Consider the following 22,313-nt stretch of genomic DNA (forward strand, 5'->3'; position numbering starts at 1 on the left):
CAGCATCCATTCCTGATCAAAACCCTTCAGAGTGTTGGGATAGAGGGAACTTTCCTCGACATCTTAAAAGCCATCTACAAAAAGCCCACAGCAAATATCATTCTCAATGGGGAAGCACTGGGAGCCTTTCCCCTTAGATCAGGAACAAGACAGGGATGTCCACTCTCACCACTGCTGTTCAACATAGTTCTGGAAGTCCTCGCCTCAGCAATCAGACAACAAAAAGACATTAAAGGCATTCAAATTGGCAAAGAAGAAGTCAAACTCTCCCTCTTCGCCGATGACATGATACTCTACATAGAAAACCCAAAAGACTCCACCCCAAGATTGTTAGAACTCATACAGAAATTTGGTAGCGTGGCAGGATACAAAATCAATGCCCAGAAATCAATGGCATTTCTATACACTAACAATGAGACTGAAGAAAGAGAAATTAAGGAGTCAATCCCATTTACAATTGCACCCAAAAGCATAAGATACCTAGGAATAAACCTAACCAAAGAGGTAAAAGATCTATACCCTAAAAACTATAGAACACTTCTGAAAGAAATTGAGGAAGACACAAAGAGATGGAAAAATATTCCATGCTCATGGATTGGCATAATTAATACTGTGAAAATGTCAATGTTACCCAGGGCAATTTATATGTTTAATGCAATCCCTATCAAAATACCATGGACTTTCTTCAGAGAGTTAGAACAAATTATTTTAAGATTTGTGTGGAATCAGAAAAGACCCCGAATAGCCAGGGGAATTTTAAAAAAGAAAACCATATCTGGGGGCATCACAATGCCAGATTTCAGGTTGTACTACAAAGCTGTGGTCATCAAGACAGTGTGGTACTGGCACAAAAACAGACACATAGATCAATGGAACAGAATAGAGAACCCAGAAGTGGACCCTGAAATGTACGGCCATCTAATATTCGATAAAGGAGGAAAGACTATCCATTGGAAGAAAGACAGTCTCTTCAATAAATGGTGCTGGGAAAATTGGACATCCACATGCAGAAGAATGAAACTGGACCACTCTCTTTCACCATACACAAAGATAAACTCAAAATGGATGAGAGATCTAAATGTGAGACAAGAGTCCATCAAAATCCTAGAGGAGAACACAGGCAACACCCTTTTTGAACTTGGCCACAGTAACTTCTTGCAAGATACATCCACAAAGGCAAAAGAAACAAAAGCCAAAATGAACTATTGGGACTTCATCAAGATAAGAAGCTTTTGCACAGCAAAGGATACAGTCAACAAAACTAAAAGATAACCTACAGAATGGGAGAAGATATTTGCAAATGACATATCAGATAAAGGGCTAGTTTCCAAAATCTATAAAGAACTTATTAAACTCAACAGCAAAGAAACAAACAATCCAATCATGAAATGGGCAAAAGACATGAACAGAAATCTCACAGAGGAAGACATGGACATGGCCAACATGCACATGAGAAAATGCTCTGCATCACTTGCCATCAGGGAAATACAAATCAAAACCACAATGAGATACCACCTCACACCAGTGAGAATGGGGAAAATTAACAAGGCAGGAAACAACAAATGTTGGAGAGGATGCGGAGAAAAGGGAACCCTCTTACACTGTTGGTGGGAATGTGAACTGGTGCAGCCACTCTGGAAAACTGTGTGGAGGTTCCTCAAAGAGTTAAAAATAGACCTGCCCTACGACCCAGCAATTGCACTGTTGGGGATTTACCCCAAAGATTCAGATGCAATGAAACGTCGGGACATCTGCACCCCGATGTTTCTATCAGCAATGGCCACAATAGCCAAACTGTGGAAGGAGCCTCGGTGTCCATCGAAAGATGAATGGATAAAGAAGATGTGGTTTATGTATACAATGGAATATTACTCAGCCATTAGAAACGACAAATACCCACCATTTGCTTCAACGTGGATGGAACTGGAGGGTATTATGCTGAGTGAAATAAGTCAATCGGAGAAGGACAAACAGTGTATGTTCTCATTCATTTGGGGAATATGAATAATGGTGAAAGGGAATATAAAGGAAGGGAGAAGAAATGTTGGGAAATATCAGGAAGGGAGACAGAACATAAAGACTCCTAACTCGGGGAAACGAACTAGGGGTGGTGGAAGGGGAGGAGGGCGGGTGTTGGAGGGGAAGGGGTGAAGGGCACTGAGGTGGACACTTGACGGGATGAGCACTGGGTGTTTTTCTGTATGTTGGTAAATTGAACACCAATAAAAATTAATTAAAAAAAAATAAAAAAAAAATAAAAGATTGAAAAAAAAAAAGAAAAATGGTTACAATGATGTATTTATGTTATGCATATTTTACCACAATAGTAAAAAAAAGACAATATGCCAAGAAAAGAAGGGCAAAGGAGGTGAGACTCCAGAGGAAACAGGAAGACGTGAATGGCTCTTGGATCATCAAAAAGGAAATTCTCACGCACATGACTGCCTGGGAACTTTGGTGGAGCATCACCCCTCTCTAAACCAGACGGTCACTAGGACAGCATTTTGCCTTCTGTGAAGGGTACAACCTTCTCATTTTGTGGCTCAAACCTGCAGTGAGATTCAAAAACTAGACTGAGGGTGCTCACACAAGTCAGAAAGAAGGGAAGGTGTGCACACACTGTGTTTTCACAAAGAATTCTCTAGTTCGTTTAATCCACCACTCATATTCTTAGCCCAACGTCTATCTTCGTCCAAGCCTAAGTCAGCAACAACAAATTCAGTTGTAGCGGTGGTGAGAAGATGCTCTCAGATGCTATAATGTCATTTCCAAAATTATCTAGCAAGGCAAGAATAGACATCATGTAGCAGACATTATGCAAAGTGCTTTTTATTTTTTTAAAAATAGATTTTATCTATTTATTCATGAGAGACAGAGAGAGAGAGAGAGAGAGAGAGAGGGGCAGAGACACAGGCAGAGGGAGAAGCAGGCTCAATGCAGGGAGTCTGACGTGGGACTCAATCCTGGGTCTCCAGGATCACACCCTGGGCTGAAGGCAGCGCTAAACTGCTGAGCCACCCGGGCTGCCAGCAAAGTGCTTTTTAAATTACAGTATTTTTAACAACAACCTTGAGTTATTAATGCCATTTCACAGATGAGGAAACTGCATCTGATAAAACACGTTCAAGGGGAAGGGGAACCCTCTTGCCATGTTGGTGGGAATGCAAACTAGTGCAGCCACCATGGAAAACAGTATGGAAGTTCTGCAAAAAGGTAAAAATAGAACTACGTTAGGATCCAGCAACTATACTACTAGGTATTTACCCAAAGGATACAAAAACACTAACTCAAAGGGATACATGCTCCCCAATGTTTCTGGCAGCATTATCCACAATAGCCAAATTATAGAAATAGCCCAACACTGTATATCCATTGATAAATGGATGAAGTAGTGGTGTATATGTGTATACACACACACACACACAATGGAAAACTACTCAGCCACACAAAAATGAACTCTTACCATTCTCAATGACATGCATGGAGCTAGAGAGTATCATGTTAAGTGAAATCGCAGAAAGACAAATACCATATGATTTTCATCACATGTGGCATTTAAGAAACAAAACAAAAGAGGGATAAATAGGCAAACCAAGAAAACAGACTCTTAATGCTAGAGAACACATTGATGGTCACCAGAGGGGAGGGGGGTGGGGGAAACAAGTGATGAGGATGAAGGAGTGCACCTGTTGTGATGAGAACCAGGTGATGCACAGAATTGATGAATCAGTATATCATATACCTGAAACTAGTATTACATGGCATGTTAACTAAGTGGAATTTAAATAAACACTTAAAGAATATATGTGCCCGGGACGCCTGGGTGGCTCGGCAGTTGAGTGTCTGCCTGTGGCTCAGGGCATAATCCCGGGTTCTCGGGATTGAGTCCCACATCAGGCTTCCTGCATGGAGCCTGCTTCTCCCTCTGCCTGTGTCTCTACCTCTCTCTGTGTGTCTCTCATGAATAAATAAATAAAATCTTTTAAAAAAGAAGATATATATGCCCAATACAAGAGAGAGGAGATTTTTCACTCAGGCCTGGTGGATTACAAACGAGGTCTCCTGACTGCTGTGAGGGCACACTTTGTAAACTGAGGCCACCTGAAGGGGAGGAAAATTTGCAAACTGGAAGAACCAGAAAAGCAAGCGGGGTAAGACTGGTAAGACAGGTAAGCCACTGACTAGCTAACTCCACTGCCAAGATGTGGGTAACACCTAACTGAGCCACAGAAAGGTCTGAAATCTCGTTTTAGGGAGAATGATTACCATGTCAAAGTGAACGTCTTTTTAATTTCTGAAACTTGGCCTTATAAACAGGAATCAAAGGAAAATTTCTCAATCTATGCAAAAAAAATTCTGGCTGGGAAAGAACGTTAATCTCTCCTACCAGGTCCTTTTCTCCAGGTTATATATTAAAGGAGTTATTATTCAAGAGGAAGAAAGAAATCAGAAAGGAAACAGAAACATATTCCAGCACGTGTGCTGACCCTTAATGATATTTTCCTCAAAATTATTGGTGCTTTCTAAAATTGTGTACTTTATATAAAAGTCAAGCCATAGTATGAGAAATATCATCAGAGGACTTGATTCTTTTTTTTTTTTTTTTTAGAGGACTTGATTCTTAAGACTCAGCTGTAATTGATGGCTGGACTACACGCAGGTTACACACTCAACAGACTCAACAACACAGACCTCAGATTAGTAGATAATTTGGTGAAATGGGACAGAAAACCCACTAAGGAGCAACAGCTTCTGGAATCCGTTCTACTCGTTTCCCATCTCACCTGAAAAATCCAGAAAATGACCTTCAGATAGCCTGGAATCAAAGCCTCTCCTTGCATGAGAAGCTTAAAACTATACAGACTTTCCCATTTGCTCTGCTCTTCCCTTCACAGTTATGATTTCTGAAACTCCCAAATTTCTTCCCCTGCCAACAAAGCCTGGTCACACATGATACTGCCCACCCTCTCATCTCTCAAGATACATTTCTAAGTGCCTGGAAAACACAAGAAGGGGAAAACAAAGGGCAAATGCCAGTCTGTGACCTCTGTCTGGACTGAGTCAAGCGTGATGTGTGAATCAGGTGTGTGGAATGGAAGTTTCCATGGCAACGAGACTGCAAGGCAGCCAGGAGAGTCACATACTCTTTCCCCTCAGGTAAGAGAAACAATGAGGCCACTGGAGGGATGCTGGGGGGGACCAGCAAGTTCAGAGCGCCCAGGGGACTGTAAGGACCCTCGCTTGCAGGTGGCTCCTTCACCTTCTGCTGTGGGATCCTTCCCCACCAGCTCTTTGTGATAATCTATCATGTCTCTTTTTAGAACGAAAGGGAAGAACACATTCAAAAAGTGGTCTCTAAAGGGAGTTATTTATGAGAAAAATGTAGAAAGGACAAGAGAAAACATGTTTTCGTCACATAGTAAAGAGCAGCTCTCATAGACAGAAGTCCAGCTACGCTGCCAGCCTGAGCTCGCCGCCTGTCGGCCAGAAGGACATACATTTCCACCAAGCTTCTTTGCTTGACCTTGCAGCAAGCTCCTATTTGTGAACCTGATGTGTAATGAAGAGCTCCTGAGCTCCATTTTGTTTTACAACGGTTTTATTACCATTAGCTATATACGGTTACTTGACCACAATTCTCAACTTTTAGGAAAAATAATTTTTTTTTTTAAATAGCTTCCTTTTTTTAAGACCCATGGCTTGAAGACAAAGGAGAAGGTATACCATTTTAATGAAATCAAACTCAGCCTTTGGTTATCTACCTGGAGAAGGGTAGTCAAAATGCCAGATCTCTGTTGACATTATGGCTTCTGAGGCTATGTTCTAACTTCAGTTTCACAGATGTTATAAGGAACTGGAATAGGGTGTGTACATTTGGGCCAGAATCGTGTTGGGACAGCAGACTTCCCTTCTCTGCTCTCCAGCTCATAAAGCTTTGCTCCAGAAGAGCGGGCTTCAGGTTGCTTCAGAGCACTAGTCCAGACCCTGAAGAAGAGGTTACCTTGTTACCTCTGCTAATGGCTCTTCTTCAGCAGACTACCCTTCCCATTGCATCAGAGGAACCTTCTGACATGGCAAGCTTGGGCCAATCCCACAGGCCTGATGTCCCCTCCCACTGCACTGAGAAGCTAAGTCTCTAACCATGGTTTCCGAAGCCACCCCGGATCCACCTACCTCTTTAGTTTTATCTTCTACTGCTTCCTAATTGGCACACCAGATTCCAGGCAAATTTGACTATTTTTGAACACCCAAATATACCAACCACCACCCTCTCTCACCTTTTGGCCCTTTAAGGCATGGATTCCTGCAAAGGAATCCCCCAATTTTTTCCCCAATACAAAGCTAACATATCACTTCTCCCGGGAAACTAAGTCCCTCCCAAAATTTCAGCCTTAAAGTACATTTGTGGTACTTCCACAACACCACCCATGCAGACTGTACCAGACAGCTCGGCATCAAGAATCCTATCCAACTGGAAGGGGAAACAGGACGCAAACTTTGTGCATCTTTGTCATAACTTGGGGTCCTGCCCATAGGAGGTACTTAGTCAAGATCTGCCAAAAACGAGTGAACCAGTGAAAAAGCACATGAGTTAACAGAAAGGGCCTACATGACAGGCATTGGCATGACTGATCACAAGGGGCAGGGACCACATCTGGGCCCGAGTCTCACAGTCTGCTTCTGCTATCTGTTAAGTTACTTTTCAGGAGAGTTTCTAAACTTCACTGAACCTCGGATTCCTGCTTTTAAATTGGAGTAGCAGTGCCTGTCCAATGAGTGTCAAATGAGATAGTGTTTGGGAAACTCATTGTGACAATGTTGTTGTCTGAACATAACGGCATTTTCAAGAGAAGACTGAAGAGAGAAGGAGCTAGAATAATGACTGCGGGAACAGCAGTAGTCAGGAATCTAAAGAGACCTGTGTAGCAGGTCTAGAAAGGAGTTACAGAATTTCATGGTGGGCTTCCACCGACCACATATATTGACTTCGGAGAGATCATTATGTTCCCCTTTTGACCATCATACATAGACATCCTCCTTACCTCAACTTTGCACTTATACACCATATTTATTTCCACAAAACACTGCTACTAATAGCTCGTGGGCCTTTGTTTATTGCCTTTACAATCATTAATACCTTCCCTTTCCCTGTGCTCCATGTAAATCCTGCCATCCTTTCATATCCATGATAAATGTCACCTATACCTATGAAGTCACCTTTTTTTTTAAGTAAGATGTATGCCCAACATGAGGCTTGAACTCACAACCCCAAGATCAAGAGTCAACTGCTCTACCAACTGAGCCAGCCAAGCACCCCTCTATGAAGCCTTTCTTGAATAAACTAGTTCACACTCATCTCTCCCCTCCTGATCTCCTAGTACATCAAGGGCCCACATTTCACTGTTCATTGCTTGATCTCTAAATTCTTCACATATATATATTCCACATCCCCTTTCTAAAATGTGGGGAGGACCTCCCACGACGAGGAGAGACACATCTGGGTTATAAAATGTGGGAATCTGGCAAAGGAGGAAAGATGAAAGAAGCATATTAAGAATTAGAAAATAGCACTGATTAGGCTACCAAGAAAACAAAAAAAAAATGACAGGAAAAAATTACCTTGTCACTTCATTTCTAAAGCCTTTGAGGTTCTGTGGTAGTTGAACAGGACACATGAAGAGGGCATGGAGTCATGCTTGAGAGAGAGGGAGAGAAGCAGGAAACATGAAACAAGGATACCAAGTGATCCTAAAGCTTGACAAAATGAACAATAGAAGAAATGGAAAAGCAAAAGGAAATACAGACAAAACAGACAAATTGCCACCAGTGAGATCAATCAACAACATTTTGCTGAGTACTCGGTTCCCCATGCTCTTCCTGGTAGTGCTTAACCTGACACAATAAACCACCCCGACCACAATTAGCTCAGCAGAAAAGCCATGGGGGAAATTCTGGGATAAACTTATGAAGAATTACAATATTACCATTAAATACTGTGTTTATTATTACAGAAAGATAATTAGAATTCCAAACACATATACAGTGAGATCCTACTTAAATAAAAATGCATACAGACATAAGCACATAGAAATAAATACTAAAAAAAATATCCAAATTCTCTCTGGTTTATATAATTATAGGTTATTTTTATTTTCTTCTGGAGGTCTTCCTGTATTTTCCAAATTTTCTACACTAAGCATGGATTACTCTATAATTAAAAATTATATTTGGATATTGAAACATGAAATAGACATTTTAATTGGAACTCTATTTAGAGAGAGTGGTCCATGAAAAGTGAACATAATCCCTACTCTCAGCTGCCTAGTGATGGAGCCTCAATTCCCCCAGAGGAGAGCACATTTCCCTTCTAAACCTCATGACTCTGTGGGACACTAAAGATGACATATGGGCTTGCTCTCTCCACATTTTTTTGTCCACAAGAAATGACTTTTAGAAATCCTTCCACTACTGTTCCTTCCATAAGAAGAGATTTATAAGAAGAGTAAATATTAACTTTATTTCAGGTCTTGATTTTTCCAGAACACCTAAACTCCATGAACTACTCAACTTCTGTTCCTTCTCCACTCTGTCATCCCATCTCCATCTGCATGTCCATCTCTTGTAATGCAAAGTGTATGTCTCAAATACTGCCCCAGATCAAGATGGCAGCATTCTCTTTGATTTTGTATGTACTTTCTAGAACATTCAGAGTAGCACCCTCTATTCAAACAGAGCCTAAAAGTTTCCAAAAGCTCCAGTTTGGTCACACCTTTAACATACTTACAAGGGTCCCAGGAAACAACTGCATGTGTCAGAAGTCAACATGGTCATTCAAGATAACATGTGACAAATTGCTTTCTCAACTACTCAGTCCACATGGGAACCAGGAGTGGGAAGTAGAAGCTGGAAACAACCCACCGCTAAAGAGAGGGGGGAAAGTGGTGGTAACTTTAAATGAAAGAGAGGAGTTTGAAATTTTTCTATTACCAAACCAGGCAATTAAAACATTAAATGTGAAATCTGAAGCACTGTAAATTTCCTAATATGGTATGAGTGCTGAGTTTCCCAAATGATGCTTTCTCATCTTTCAACATATCAAAGAGCATGCCAAAACCCCAAAGAAACATTTCCATTTTGAAAACAAAAATAAACCACACACATCCACATGCTATTAATAGTGTTGTCTTGCCTTAAAGACCCTGTATCCTTAGTCGGGGAAAAAAAAAAAGAAAAACCACTGCAGTTTACATAAATGTGAACGTTATTGAAAACTCCTGTCCAAAGTCAACTGGACATGGGTAGGTAAGATAGGTGGGACAGAGGCAAAAGTAATCAAATCCCTTCTATATTTTCATTTCTGGAGACCAAATGTTATGTTCCTCATTGCCACACCTAAGAACTTTGTAAATATGTTCTACATCTTTAGCAGCGTTTCTTAAGAGAGTGTAAAAGAAGGAGAGCTGGCATAAGATACACAGGTCCAAGCCAACTCCTCAACATTAGGAGGCCTATGAGAGAGAGACAGAAGCTTATGATGGAAACTGCGGAAGGGATTGCCAGAGGAAGCAAAGGACATGTCAATGATCCCAAAATCTGGCCTATAAACTCTTGAACCTGCCACCATAAAAAAGGAAAAATGCTGTCCCATGGCATTTTACGTTTAGAGACAGGAAGAGGCTTTTAAATGTGATGTTCTCCTTCCTCAATTCAAATACCCCTGAGCTGCTATGTATGTGCTCAGCAGAAAGTCAAAGGCTTGGCATGGTGGGAAGTCTATGCCGTGGAAGCTGCTCACAGGATGCTTCCGTGTTGGAGAGGGAGGAGAAGAACTGACACATAGAACAACAAACGACTGTTCTTTCCATTCTAAAACACTGACTGTGCAACTAAAGTGGTCATTCCAACCCCAAAGTCTTTTGGAGGAAAGAGCTGTTCTCACCTGTCTCCATGGACCACCTTTAACATTTAAGCTCTGATTCATAGGCCTGAGGATGTCTCTACAAGGCCAAACAAATGGGAAAACCAGAATGATGTAGGGACCAAACCCACCCCTGACCCAGCAAGGTGAGGAAGAGTGAAGAGAACGGAGATAAGATACCAACCCAAATACAACGAGGAAGAAAAGGAAGTAGGGTGAGCGGTGAGGTAGAAAGACCATTTCTTCCAAGCTAACAGACTCAGGTTCTGACCTTAACCCAGCTACTTTCTTCTGCAAACTGGGCACGTTAACTTCTATTTCTATCTTCTTTACTTACAAAATACTTCTCTAAAGCTACGTGGTAGAGATTCTTCTAAGCACTCTACAATTTGTTATTTAACCTCAACAACAAATGGGACGCCTGGGTGGCTCAGGGATTAAGCATCTGCCTTCAGCTCAGATCGTGATCTGAGGTCTTTGGATCAAGTCCCACATGAGGCTCCCTGTGAGGAGCCTGCTTCTCTCTCTGCCTGTGTCTCTGCCTCTCTCTATGTATGTCTCTCATGAATAAATAAATAAATCTTTAACAAAATTTTTTTTACATCTCAACAACAAGCAACTGAGGTTAGTCCTGTATTACACTCACTTCACAATGGGGAAACTGAGGCATGAACAAATCACATACTCTAAGAGTGGCAAATTTGTAATTAAATCCTGGTGGACTGGCTCCAGTCCCAGCTCTGGAGCTCTACACTGCCTCTCTTATAAAATACTTACTTTCAGAGCTGTGGTATAGGTGCCATGAAATGCATATATAGCACCCAGCACAGTGGCTGACATTTAGCAGAGGCTGATAGATAGATCTCCCTCCTCCCATTCCCCTCTCCCCACACCGTGGGAGGCTGGAGGCAAGATTCTGCACACAGAGAAAAGCAGCTATGTCCATCTGCAAAGGCTCAAGGGCTCCAGGGCAAGCTAGAAAACAACTCACTGTCTTTATCCCCTGAGGCCTGGAACAAGAGTTCTAACTCAGGCAGAGATGTCCAGCATTTCCAGACAGAGCCTGCCTCTATTTATTATAATCTGTATTCAAGGCACAAACATTGGAGACAAGCCTTAGTGAAACCAAAAGATTTTACGAGTTTTGTACTAGGAGCTATGTATATATATGTCAAACACAAATACACCACATGTACCCACACGCACACACCATCTAAAATTTACATCGTATCTACCAGAAGGGGAAAATGATCCACTTTCCAGAACCTTCCATGGCCTAGAAACTGGCAGAGGGTCTATATCAGGCTGCAGCTTGCTTTAAGACACTCTGCACACTGATGGGGAGCTAAAAGGACAGAGTCCTTTTTGAAAATTACTAAGGACAAATTAGGCCCAGGGTCCCTGGGTAGCCATGTTATAAAACATGAGAAAATTTTGTTTTCCAGCCCTTTGGCAGTATTTTCATGAACGGATGACAATAAAATAGAGGATAGAAGCTATTTTTGTATGTTGTTATTAGTCTAAACGATCACTGAGAAAGGTGCACATGTTACCAGTTAAGTGACTTACTGACTCGGGCAAGTAGTGGCCCCCCACACAAAATAAGGGATCTAACAGAATTAGAATTTTCCTGGTGCACAACCACTACACAGTGATAATTATAAGAAGTTTACACATGCTACCAAGTTAGCAGCGCTGTCTCGACACTCTTCACTTCTTCCTCAATTAATAAAAGCACCTGAAGACCATTAGTTTCTTGCTAGAAAATATATATATATATATCAGTACAATGAAGTATTGAAACTGACCCTGAGAATGTGCTAACATGGTTTAAAAGTCATTAAGAAGGAAAGCTGAGTTTCTACATTTCCAGGCTCAGTCACTGTGGCTACTGGGTTCACGGATGCCTGCCAAATCTTGCAAAATTATAGCACTCCTATCCATGTGGTTTCTAAAACTATAAGCTTCTATTGTGAATAAGCTTGATCTTCTGCTTTGGAAACCCATCAGCTGCCAGTCTGCTCTCATGGCACGCCGTTAGGAGAGAATCCACAAAGTGCCCAGGTGCACACACCGGGAATTGGCTTCCTCCCGCACATTCACTACAGTTAAGCACAAGTGAGAGAGGTGGGGGGAGGAGGCTTCCTCATCACAGGTCCACTAGGAATGGCAGTGTTCTGTTAGGGACACAAGGACACCATCCCCTACCTCGTTCATCTGCACAACGTCCCCCCAACATGAGAGAGGCCCCTGAAATTGCCTGCCAACCACCCTGAGGCTTGTGGCTCAGCCCAGGAACACTACAAGAGAGGAGACAGGAACAGAATAGGAAATAGTGAGCAGCTAAAGAGGAAGACGAGGATTTTCAGCCTTGGACCTGCGTGCACAACCAGGTCTATTTATGACCTCAGCCAATTACCCCTTCGTAGGGAGATGTGTTATCTTCTTAGTCATTTTGAAAAACCATTAAATGAGGATGGGGGTGTGGGGCGGGGGGAAGGACTGAGTTTTTCAGTGTGTGTCTGTGAGTCAGCAAAAGCCGGAAGCCTTACGAACCAGCTTCAAACAACAAGCTGGAAAGGAGGACAATAAGCTCCCACCCCCAGGCAGTGAGAAATTGCATTATCCTAAGAGATCACGGCCACCCATGTTCAGAGCAGATAAGTGAGAACCCTCTCTGCTTCTGGCCAATAGGAGACCTGCAGCCACAACAGCTCACAGAAGCCCTGGGTGGCCTCCATCCCAGCTGCTCCAAATGGTTGCAAGGCAGAAACACTGCAGCTGGGTGGTGCTCAGAAGTGTAGTGGGTGGGAGGAAAGGCAGGCAGAGGGGAGGGCAGCAAGCTGCATCCCCCACCAGGTTCTCAAATCCCCTCTCGGGGCTTAGGGAAATCAGGGGTCTGTCTTGAGGCTGATCCCTAAGGTGGCTGGTCAGAGCCAGGCCTCACCCCCATTCCACAACCAGAAACTGAAACTGCCTTAGAGACTCAGAAACTGTGGGGAAATCACCCCACCAGGCTGCTCTTTCTGCTCTAGGAGCAATGGTATAATTAATGCCACTTGCTGAAAGATGGGGGCATTCCAAACTCAGTCATAAGGAAGAAAGAAGCCTTGCCACACACCCTATGCGGCACCCACAGAGCCCCTTAAGACATTCTCTTTAAACAGGCCAATCTCATCTAGAAAGCATGTGTGCAGTAGCATTTTAAATTCAAAAAAAAAAAAAAATGTATTAACTCTCCTCTGAGTGAGAAAAAAGAAAACTCTTAACATTTGACGCCAAGTGTATGAAAGTCATAGTATGAGCCCACTTTGGGGATCCTGTCATTTGCCTCAAGAATTATCTAAATAGAAAACATTTGTTGCTGTGAGTACCTACTGTTACTTTCTTACATTTCCTATTGTCACTAGTTATGTTTTTATGTTTTCATGTCTGTGGCTAATGCCAATGAGGTATACTCAAATGGCAAGGAAGACAGTCCAAAAGTCTCAGACTCTTATATCTGCACATCTGCACACCATTCCCATACCAAACAACCCCTTCACAGAACCTGATTTTGTATGCAAATTCTTTTGAAGGAAAGTATATAATTTTTTATTATATCCACACACGAGTATAGGTGTGTAACAAATGAGAAGGTACACAAAAGACAGAAAAATTCACATGAAAATTGTAGCTCCATCTACTCTAGGAGGCTGCCAACATTTTAAGCAAAACCCAAATGGGCATAGGTGGTAAAAATTAAAATTAAGTCATCTGGCATCCAGATGAGAAAAATGGAGGTTAAAAGTCAGGGAGCCGTTTTGCACTTGGCCTCTGATTTGCTGCAGGGCCTACCTCAAGTTGTGCTATACCTCTGTTATAACATCTGCAAAATGGAGATAACACTTCACGCTGTCTACCTCAGAGAGCAGTTAGAAGATTAGATACCAAGAAAGAAAATCCTCAAAGCCCTTTGAGTTTCTCATAAATATAAGACATGCGATGTAATAAAATACCAGTACCCTCTACAGAAGTCCTAAGATGCTCAAGGCTATAGAAATAGGAAACAGACACAGGCAATACTCCACAGTAGACAGCCCATGGGGCATAACATTTAAAATCAGGGAGGCAGTGGGCAAATCTGACTCCAGCTTGCTTCCGGGGAAGAGGTGGGGAAAATAACTCCAGTTCAGGCCTATTCAGATAAAACAAAATATCCAGGGAAAGAAAAGAAAAGATAAAGCAAGTTTTGTTTCAACAGATTGCCAATATGTTGAAAGAAGCAACCCTGACAGATGGAACTCCAAATTCTTGCCTAAAGGTCCAGATCTACAAGATGACCATCCCTTGACTATAGTCTCAGGTTCAGTAAACTCTCCTATAAAGGTAAATTGGTTCCACTGAGGAGTAAGTGTAATGACCCCCTGATGTTGAATAAAAATTTAAGTGAGGAATACATTAAGTTAGAATGCTTTTAATCAATTTGCACTGGAGACAAAAGCCAACATGGACTGTACAAAGGCAAAGTGATCACAGAGGTCAGTTCTGAATGGAGCCATCATAAGGCCCTAGAGCAGCAGCCACCAGAAGCTGGAAAAGACAAGGATGCTCACCTGAAGAGAATGATTACTTCCGGATTCATAAGGAAATTGGGAGAAGGGCATTGAATATTATATACCCTAGGATAGTCTGAATTACAGAAAATTTGATATCTGAATTGATTAAATACTTGTTTCTTACATTACATTTATTTCTATATTATGTCAAGCACTTGCGCATCGTCTGTCACATTAAATTTTTAAAAAGATGAATACTATCGTATTCTGGCTCTCAGAGTCTAGCGAGTAGGAGGCACAGATGCAATCAAATAGAATACAATGTGGTAAGGGTTAGAGTGAAATATGAACACAGTGCTGAGGAAGAAGAGTGGAAGAAGTAATGAATTCCGCATGGAAGAGGAGGGTGGGAAGGGGATCAGGGGAGTTTCAGGGAATCTGAACAGAGCCATACCAAATGAATGATACATTACCAAGCACAGACAAAGAGGGAAAAGTGCATTCTGGCTAAATAGAAGGCAGCCGATACCTCACACAATGTCGAAGTATGTCCTAGTTAACTAAAGAGCCAGGAGACCATTCAGGAGGCTCTGACTGGCAAGGCCTCTGTGGGAGACAGAGAGGGAGCATCACAGGGTGACATTTCTGAAAAGGGACTTGATATTTTCTCTAACTCCATATAATGTTCCAGGTGCAGGGGAGGTGGATAAGGAGGCCAGAGAAGCCAAAGGGCCTGGCAAGCTTAACCATGGCTCAGGAATAGTCAGGAGCAGGGCTTCCAGGAGAAGGAAATGTCCCATGTTAGGTGTGTAAAACATGGGATAGTGGTCTGAGTAATGGCTTCTGAACATAACAGATCCTAATTCCTGGAAACTGTACATGATCCCTTCTCTGGCAATGACTTTGCAGATGCAGTTAAGTATCTTAAGGTGGGGAGATTATTCTGGATCATCCAGCTGAACCCTAAATGTACTCATAAGGACACTCCTATGAGGGAGGTAGGGGGAGAAGACAATGTGGCCACGGATGGAGATCCCAGAGGGAAGCCACCACAGGCCAAAGAAGCCACCAGAAGCTATTAAAGACAAGGAACAGATTCTCCCATAGCCTCTGTCAGGAGTGTGGCCCGTGAACACCTAAATTTCTATTGTATTAAGCCACTAAGTTTGCAGAAATTTGCTATGGTGACCATTAGAAACAATACACAGGGAGCAAAGAGTTACTCGCCAAGGGCTTTTGGGTATCACGATTACCAGTCTTGGTAAGAATGATTCAGATGAAGGCACCTCAGCTACAAAGAAATAGAAGTCCAAGCTGAAGCCACATAGGAAGAGTAGATTATTATATTAAGTAACTGAGCAAAAAAATAAGGAATGAGGCCCACGTAAAAGCTGCAACTGGGTCAATACAAAGTGGATGGAAGACCTGCAAACCATACCACCAAACAGTGACACACAAAGAACTGGGTCTGCATGGTACAGGAAACAATAAGAGATACAGCAACTTGGAGGTAATCATGGAGCCCCCAACTTCCTGGCCCCAGATAGTCACTTCGTTTTAAGTGCCCACTGGATATGGAAGAGAGGGATGGAGAACATTTACATGCACCCTGGTTCAGTTGAGATGCTCTCAGGAACTAGATCAGGACAAGAACCATCTAATCAAAGACTTCAGTGAATCCAGATATGGAACAATCAGGGAAATGAGATATGAAATGCTAAAAAGCCTACCATGTGCCCTTTAGTCAAGATGTAAAACTCAATGAGATCCATTTCAGGAGGGTAGGGGCAAGGTGTGATATCTCCAGTAACCAATACAACCCTGCAAGCAGGGGACTGAACGAGCCACAGCTGGAGATGATAGAGGCCAGATAAAATAACGGGAGGGAGGTGGCAGATTGGCAGATATTTAGAGGAGAAGGCAAGTAACTTGCACAGCAAATGAATGATTAGTGGAGCATGGGGGTAGCAGATAAATGATGACATTAATTTTTCATTACCAGACTGGCAGGAAAAGATTATAGTAGAACAGAGAGAATGAGTGTGCCTCTAGCTATACCGAGTCTAAAATATTAGTGGATTGGGATGCCTGGGTGGCTCAGCAGTTGAGCGTCTATCTTTGACTCACGGTGTGATCCCGGAGTCCCAGGATCGAGTCCCACGTCAGGCTCCCTGCATGGAGCCTGCTTCTCACTCTGCCTGTGTCTCTGCCCCTCTATGTGTGTCTCTCATGAATAAATAAATAAAATCTTTAAAAAAAGAATACTAGTGGGTCATGCCAGGGGTGACATCCAGAAGACAACAGATGCTGGCATCTGAAGCTCAGAATGTTAAAAACGTTTGCACGTTCACAAAAGTTGTCTGTAATGTGCTCTTTCACCTTCTTCCTCCTGATGCATTACTATGAAAGGAATCCAAAAAAGATCACGAAAATGTTAATATCCAAAATCAACATTTGTGAACTCTTCTCCTACCACCCACTCATAAGAGAAATCTCATGCTGGCAGCACTTAAAAGTAAAGAAGTGTTTCAAAGAAGAGTAGAAAATAATTCTTACCATTAGCCTTTTCCCTCTTCTGACAGTGTTCAGGACATTTGGTGGAATGGACAAAAGAGAACAACCATCCATGGACCAGAGTGGTGGAGAAGGATGTTCGATGATGATCCCGGGGATGACCACATGATGGAAAAGATGGCACATTTGATGAATTTGCAGAGGACATCCAGTTAGACACTCCTGGAAGAACAAATGCAAATCCTATGGGAAAAAAAAAAAAAACCAGTATATTCACTAATATGGACCACCTGGGAAAAGAAATGAGGGTGGAGGGAGGGCGGTGTGCTGGGGTGGGGGTGTGGGGGGGTGTGGCACAGAGGAGACACACACCGATTTATCTGCGAAAGTACAGGTATGCTTACCAGGTGCTTAAAGGATGCATTTGTGCCCTAGAGCTACAGAAGCTATGCTCTCCCCCACCAAAATGCTCAAGTGTACAGTGCTCTGCGGCAGAATGCTAGCCTGGTACCAGCTAAAAGGTAGAGGAAGGACCTTTGGACCACAGCAGTAATGAGGGGATGGTAAAACAGCACCTCTACCTTAGTGAGCTTTTGGACAAGAAAGACAAATATCCATAAGGAACAACTGCCACAACAAAAAGGACATCATAAAATATATGTAAATAAACAGACATGAGCAAATAGGCTTTTATTTGTTAAGACCTATTACAGAAACACATCTCATTGTCTCCAATTGAACTCTGAAGGTCAAGGGACGTTTAGGGAAAGTGCTATTCCAGAAAAAAAGGGACGTTAGCAGCAAAAGCCCAAAACATGCCCAACAATTAATCACATCACCTTACATTTGCATTGCATTTATATGAACACTGCTTCCTAACACCTCATCTGAACCCTAGCAGAGCTATGCGTATGGTGATGCCTCCAAGATTTGACCATGGATTCACTCTGCTTTTGTTTATTAGGTGCCTATTTTATCAATCATATGGAGGAGAAATATAAACCTAATAATTCCTGCCCCTAGGAAGTTAAAAGCCAGCAAGATGGAAAATATAAAATACAGAAGTATAAAAATAGAAAGCAAAATGTAAATATAAAAATGGACAGGTAACAGTGAAGTAGCCTTATAAGGCAAGAAATGACAAAGCAAAATGAAGGTTATGAATCTTTAAGCAAAGACAAGGTGGAAGTTGTGAGCTGAAGCTCAGGAGGAATGGATCAAAGACAAGGGAGCAGAAATGTGTGTGAAGGAGATTCCAAAGGACTGGAACAAAAGAAGGCAGGAATGAGGCTGACATGATTGGAGTTAGAACACTACACACAGAAAATCAATCCTTCCTGCAAGAGAGAAGATGGTAAGGGCCAATGATGGGCTTTACACAGAACCACTGGAAATTTTAGACCAGAAATGAAACACAAAATATGGGCTTTAATCAGAAAGTTCCACCACCAAGACAAGACCGCATACCTGTCTCATAGAGACTAATTAGGAGGGGGTCATGATCTAGGCATAAAGCCATGAGTTCCTGATCAAGGAAGAAGCAAAGAAAGAGTTGAAGGAAAGACAGCTGGGGAGAAAAAAAAATACTAATGGCAACCAAAAGGCTTCAGTAACCGTGTGGATGAAGAAAATAATGGGAAAGGGAAAAGATAAAAATTGTTTAGGATTACACTTCAGCTCCAAGAAGATTAAGGAGATGGCTAATAAGTCACTGGGAAGAAAGAAAATGGACACAAATTGAAAAGTGATTCTGCTATAGAGATGCCAAATTGGAGGTACAGATGGCAGAACTTGAATGAAATCTCTTCTGGGGGTCAGGGGTAAGAGCAAATGTGTGCACTGTCACTGCTGTGGCAGGAAGCTGAATAAGGGCTATAATCTTAGAGAAACCATTTACAGAAAGAATTCAGGGGCTATGAGATGGAAAGGTTTTGGAATTTCTCAAACACATCACAGCTTCTGATTTTAGTGGCAAACTATTAGGAAAAATCCCAAACCAAAGAACTTGGAAATACTTCAGAGATGAGGCTGGGTTTATACCATGAACATATTTCTCAAAATATTTCAAAGACAAACATCTAACAAGCAATAGTCATCCTAAAATACCAAGCTCAATTTTATGGTTAGTAATGACAGCCAACAGCATTCGATGGAATTTCACTAAGAAAATAAGTTATGGCTAACTAATCATTTGATTTTACTCACTAATGCCATGACCAAAAAAAAAAAAAAAAAATCAAAGCAATGTCACCAATAGGTATGTAGAGTCTCATATTCTTACTATCTGCCCCCCCCCCCATGACATGGACAATCATAATAATCTTGCACATATACATTTTTGGTTTAAGGCCGTAAACATTGTAAGCTCCAGGGTCAAAGGGCCAACGAACGTTTCTGAAACTAAGAAGGTAAATTGAATATGGGTTGTTTTCAACTTCTGGTAAGGAACACAAAGTTGGAGTCATTTCTACAACTGCGGTGACTGAGCGTTTCTGGCGTTGGTCGTTAATTGGAAGGGCAATGATACGGTTTCTGTGTACATATAAACACATGTAATAATCAAGTCCTATCTTCCTGTTAAAGAGATCATCATCATCATATTACAAACAAAAACATCACCCTGCTCTCCTGTCTCATTCCTTCCTCCGTCTGCAGTAAGACACCAAAAATAAAAGGAAAACCATTTTTTGAAATTAGAAACACAAACATGTCTAGTATTTGGTATTAATTTATTTAGTAATAATGACCAATTTATTTAATATTTATTATGTACCTGATACTATTCTAAGCCCTCATATTCTCACAAAACTCTATGCAGTAGCTACTGTTATCACCAACCCCATTTTACATAAGGAGAAACTAAGGCACAGAGAAAGTGAGGCAGTTGACCCAAAATTACATCCCTAGCATGTAGACTGCCAGGATTTGAATCTAAGCAGTAGGATTCCAGTGTCCTACACTCAATCTGCATGCTGTCTATCCTGTTTCTCAAATACATGCTCCAACACCACACCTTCTATTTAAAAAAAAAAAAAAAAAAGAGTAAACTATTGTTTAAAGACAGTAAACATTGTCTATGACCTAAGTGTTTTTTGATTATTTCAAAAATCTCCAAGAGTACCAGATACAAACAAACCAAAATAGCCACACACATACACTTTCTGAAGACAGTTTAAATAAAAAGGATTCCACATGGATGTAGAAAAATTTGACCATTTAGGGTGACAAAAGACAATGAAATGAGATATATTGAAAGACAAGTTGTAAGCATTCACTCCCAAAAAAAAGCAATTTCTCCTAAAAGACACACTTATCTACTTTTTAAAGTAGAGCTTGAGTAAATACTGTATTACTTTTAAGATAACTTCAGGATTTATTCTGCACTTCATAAATCTTCCTTAAATCTTCCTTCTATCATCCCTAATTGAAATCTAAATCTCAGTTTAAAAGAATTACACAAGATCGAGTACATGATCATGATCATACAGGTTGAAATATCAATTTTTAATGAAAGTTGTCATATTACAAACAAAAACATTACCCTGCTCTATCTCATTTCCTCCTCCATCTGCAGTAAGACACCAAAAATAAAAGGAAAACCATTTTTTGAAATTAGAAAAACAAAGATGTGTAAAGAATAGATTTTAACTGAAGGCCTTCACAAGTAACAATCCAATTAATTGCAATTTTAATTTGCCTCACATTTCTCTGGATCAAATGTTCTCAATTGACTAGTTTTATCTAAGGCATTTACTTTCAATGAAATAGTTTACTTCAAAACTAAAAGGAAAAAAATTCCTCCATAGTTATTGAGAGGCAGAGAAAAAAGCAACTAAGGATTTTATTGATGAAATGCGATTTTCCATGTGTTCTATTTCAAATATGGGCAGAGGAAGAAATGATTTTGGGATCCAATCTTGCATGATCCTGTGATAATCCAGAATTGATAACATAGCACACAAGTATTAGATCACGTGGTCCTACCAGGACGAATCCAAATGGAGTTTTAGAAGTGAAGTGCTAGAAATAGCATTAAAAGCTTTATCAAGAGTTACAGGAGAGGGACACCCCAGGTGGCTCAGCGGTTTAGCACCATCTTCAGCCCAGGGCGTGATCCTGGAGACCCAAGATGGAGTCCCATGTGGGGCTCCCTGCATGGCTGCATGGAGCCTGCTTCTCCCTCTGCCTGTGTCTCTGCCTCTCTCCGTCTCATGAATAAATAAACAAAATCTTAAAAAAAAAAAAAAAAAAAAGAGTTACAGGAGAGACTGGAAACCACCACAGCCCCATCATGTCTGTATTCATAGGTCCTAGTGAGCCCTTCCCTGAACACTATGGTTGGTTGGTATGCGGGATAAAAAGGGAAATGTGGGTGGCCGTGTTTCTCTCTTTCTGACCATACACGACCTAAGAGCTCCTGATATCCACTGTAATGCCAATGTAGTTGAAAAAATACAAACAAGGAGTCTTTTAAACTCATTGTCAACGAGAACAACAGAAGCCAGAAAATCAGTACTTTAAAAAGAAACTACATTTAAAATATACCTTGAAATCAGCTCCTACAAAGGACTCTGGGATTCCATGAAATCTTGGGACTTCTACGTACTTTAAAAATCTTAAGGACACTTGGGTAGCTCAGTTAAACATCTGGCTCTTGATTTCAGTTCCGGTCCTAATCTAACGGTCCTGAGATAGAGCCCTGTGTCAGGCTCCATATTCAGCAGGGAGTCTGCTTGAGATTCTCTCTCTCCTTCCCTTGTCCCTCCCGCTGCTCTCATGCCCTCTCTCCAAATAAATAATTTAAAAAATATATAAACTAAATAAAATAAAAATCTTAGCTGCTTAGATCTATGCCTACAAAAATTAAAAATAGCAGGTTGGCTTAACAGGTCATACTTTCTTATTATTCCCCACTTCAGAAGTGTTTCTTAATGCCTCACCCCAACATAGAACAATCTAAGACTATCTTTTCCAAACCACATAAAACAGAAACTAGCACACAGGATAGCTGCTCATGAGTTCTCTAGGAAAAGATTCTGTGCTTAAAGTGTGAGACACATAGTATGTTATGGTCTTTCCCTCCTGGGGATGCACTGTATACATGAGTAAACTCAAGACTCTGAGAAGTCCACATAAACTTTGTAAAGTGTTGTCTACACTTATATGATAGAATGCATTTCAACAAATACTTCATGGGGGATTAAGAACTGAGCTTTTGAAAAGCTGCTCTAGGTTCCTGACCTCAGCATTAAATTTAAGAATCCATCCCCCAAGTTATCCTTAATCATAACAACACACATTCACAGCTCTGATGAGCAAGGCATATCTAACATCTCAGATTC

At 41.3% G+C, this 22,313-nt stretch overlaps 1 protein-coding gene across 3 annotated transcripts in view; it reads right to left on the bottom strand.

The window, feature by feature from the left end:
* Window positions 1–22,313, bottom strand: part of LOC121500689 — a 414,421-nt gene that overhangs the window by 110,815 nt on the left and 281,293 nt on the right. For all 3 annotated transcript variants that reach the window (XM_041772631.1, XM_041772632.1, XM_041772633.1), the window contains exon 5: window positions 17,014–17,214. In XM_041772631.1, the coding sequence (XP_041628565.1) occupies window positions 17,014–17,214 (201 nt within the window). The remainder of the gene's footprint in view (window positions 1–17,013; window positions 17,215–22,313) is intronic.

This window comes from Vulpes lagopus, chromosome 10 (assembly GCF_018345385.1).
Source record: "Vulpes lagopus strain Blue_001 chromosome 10, ASM1834538v1, whole genome shotgun sequence".
Lineage (NCBI taxonomy): Eukaryota > Metazoa > Chordata > Mammalia > Carnivora > Canidae > Vulpes > Vulpes lagopus.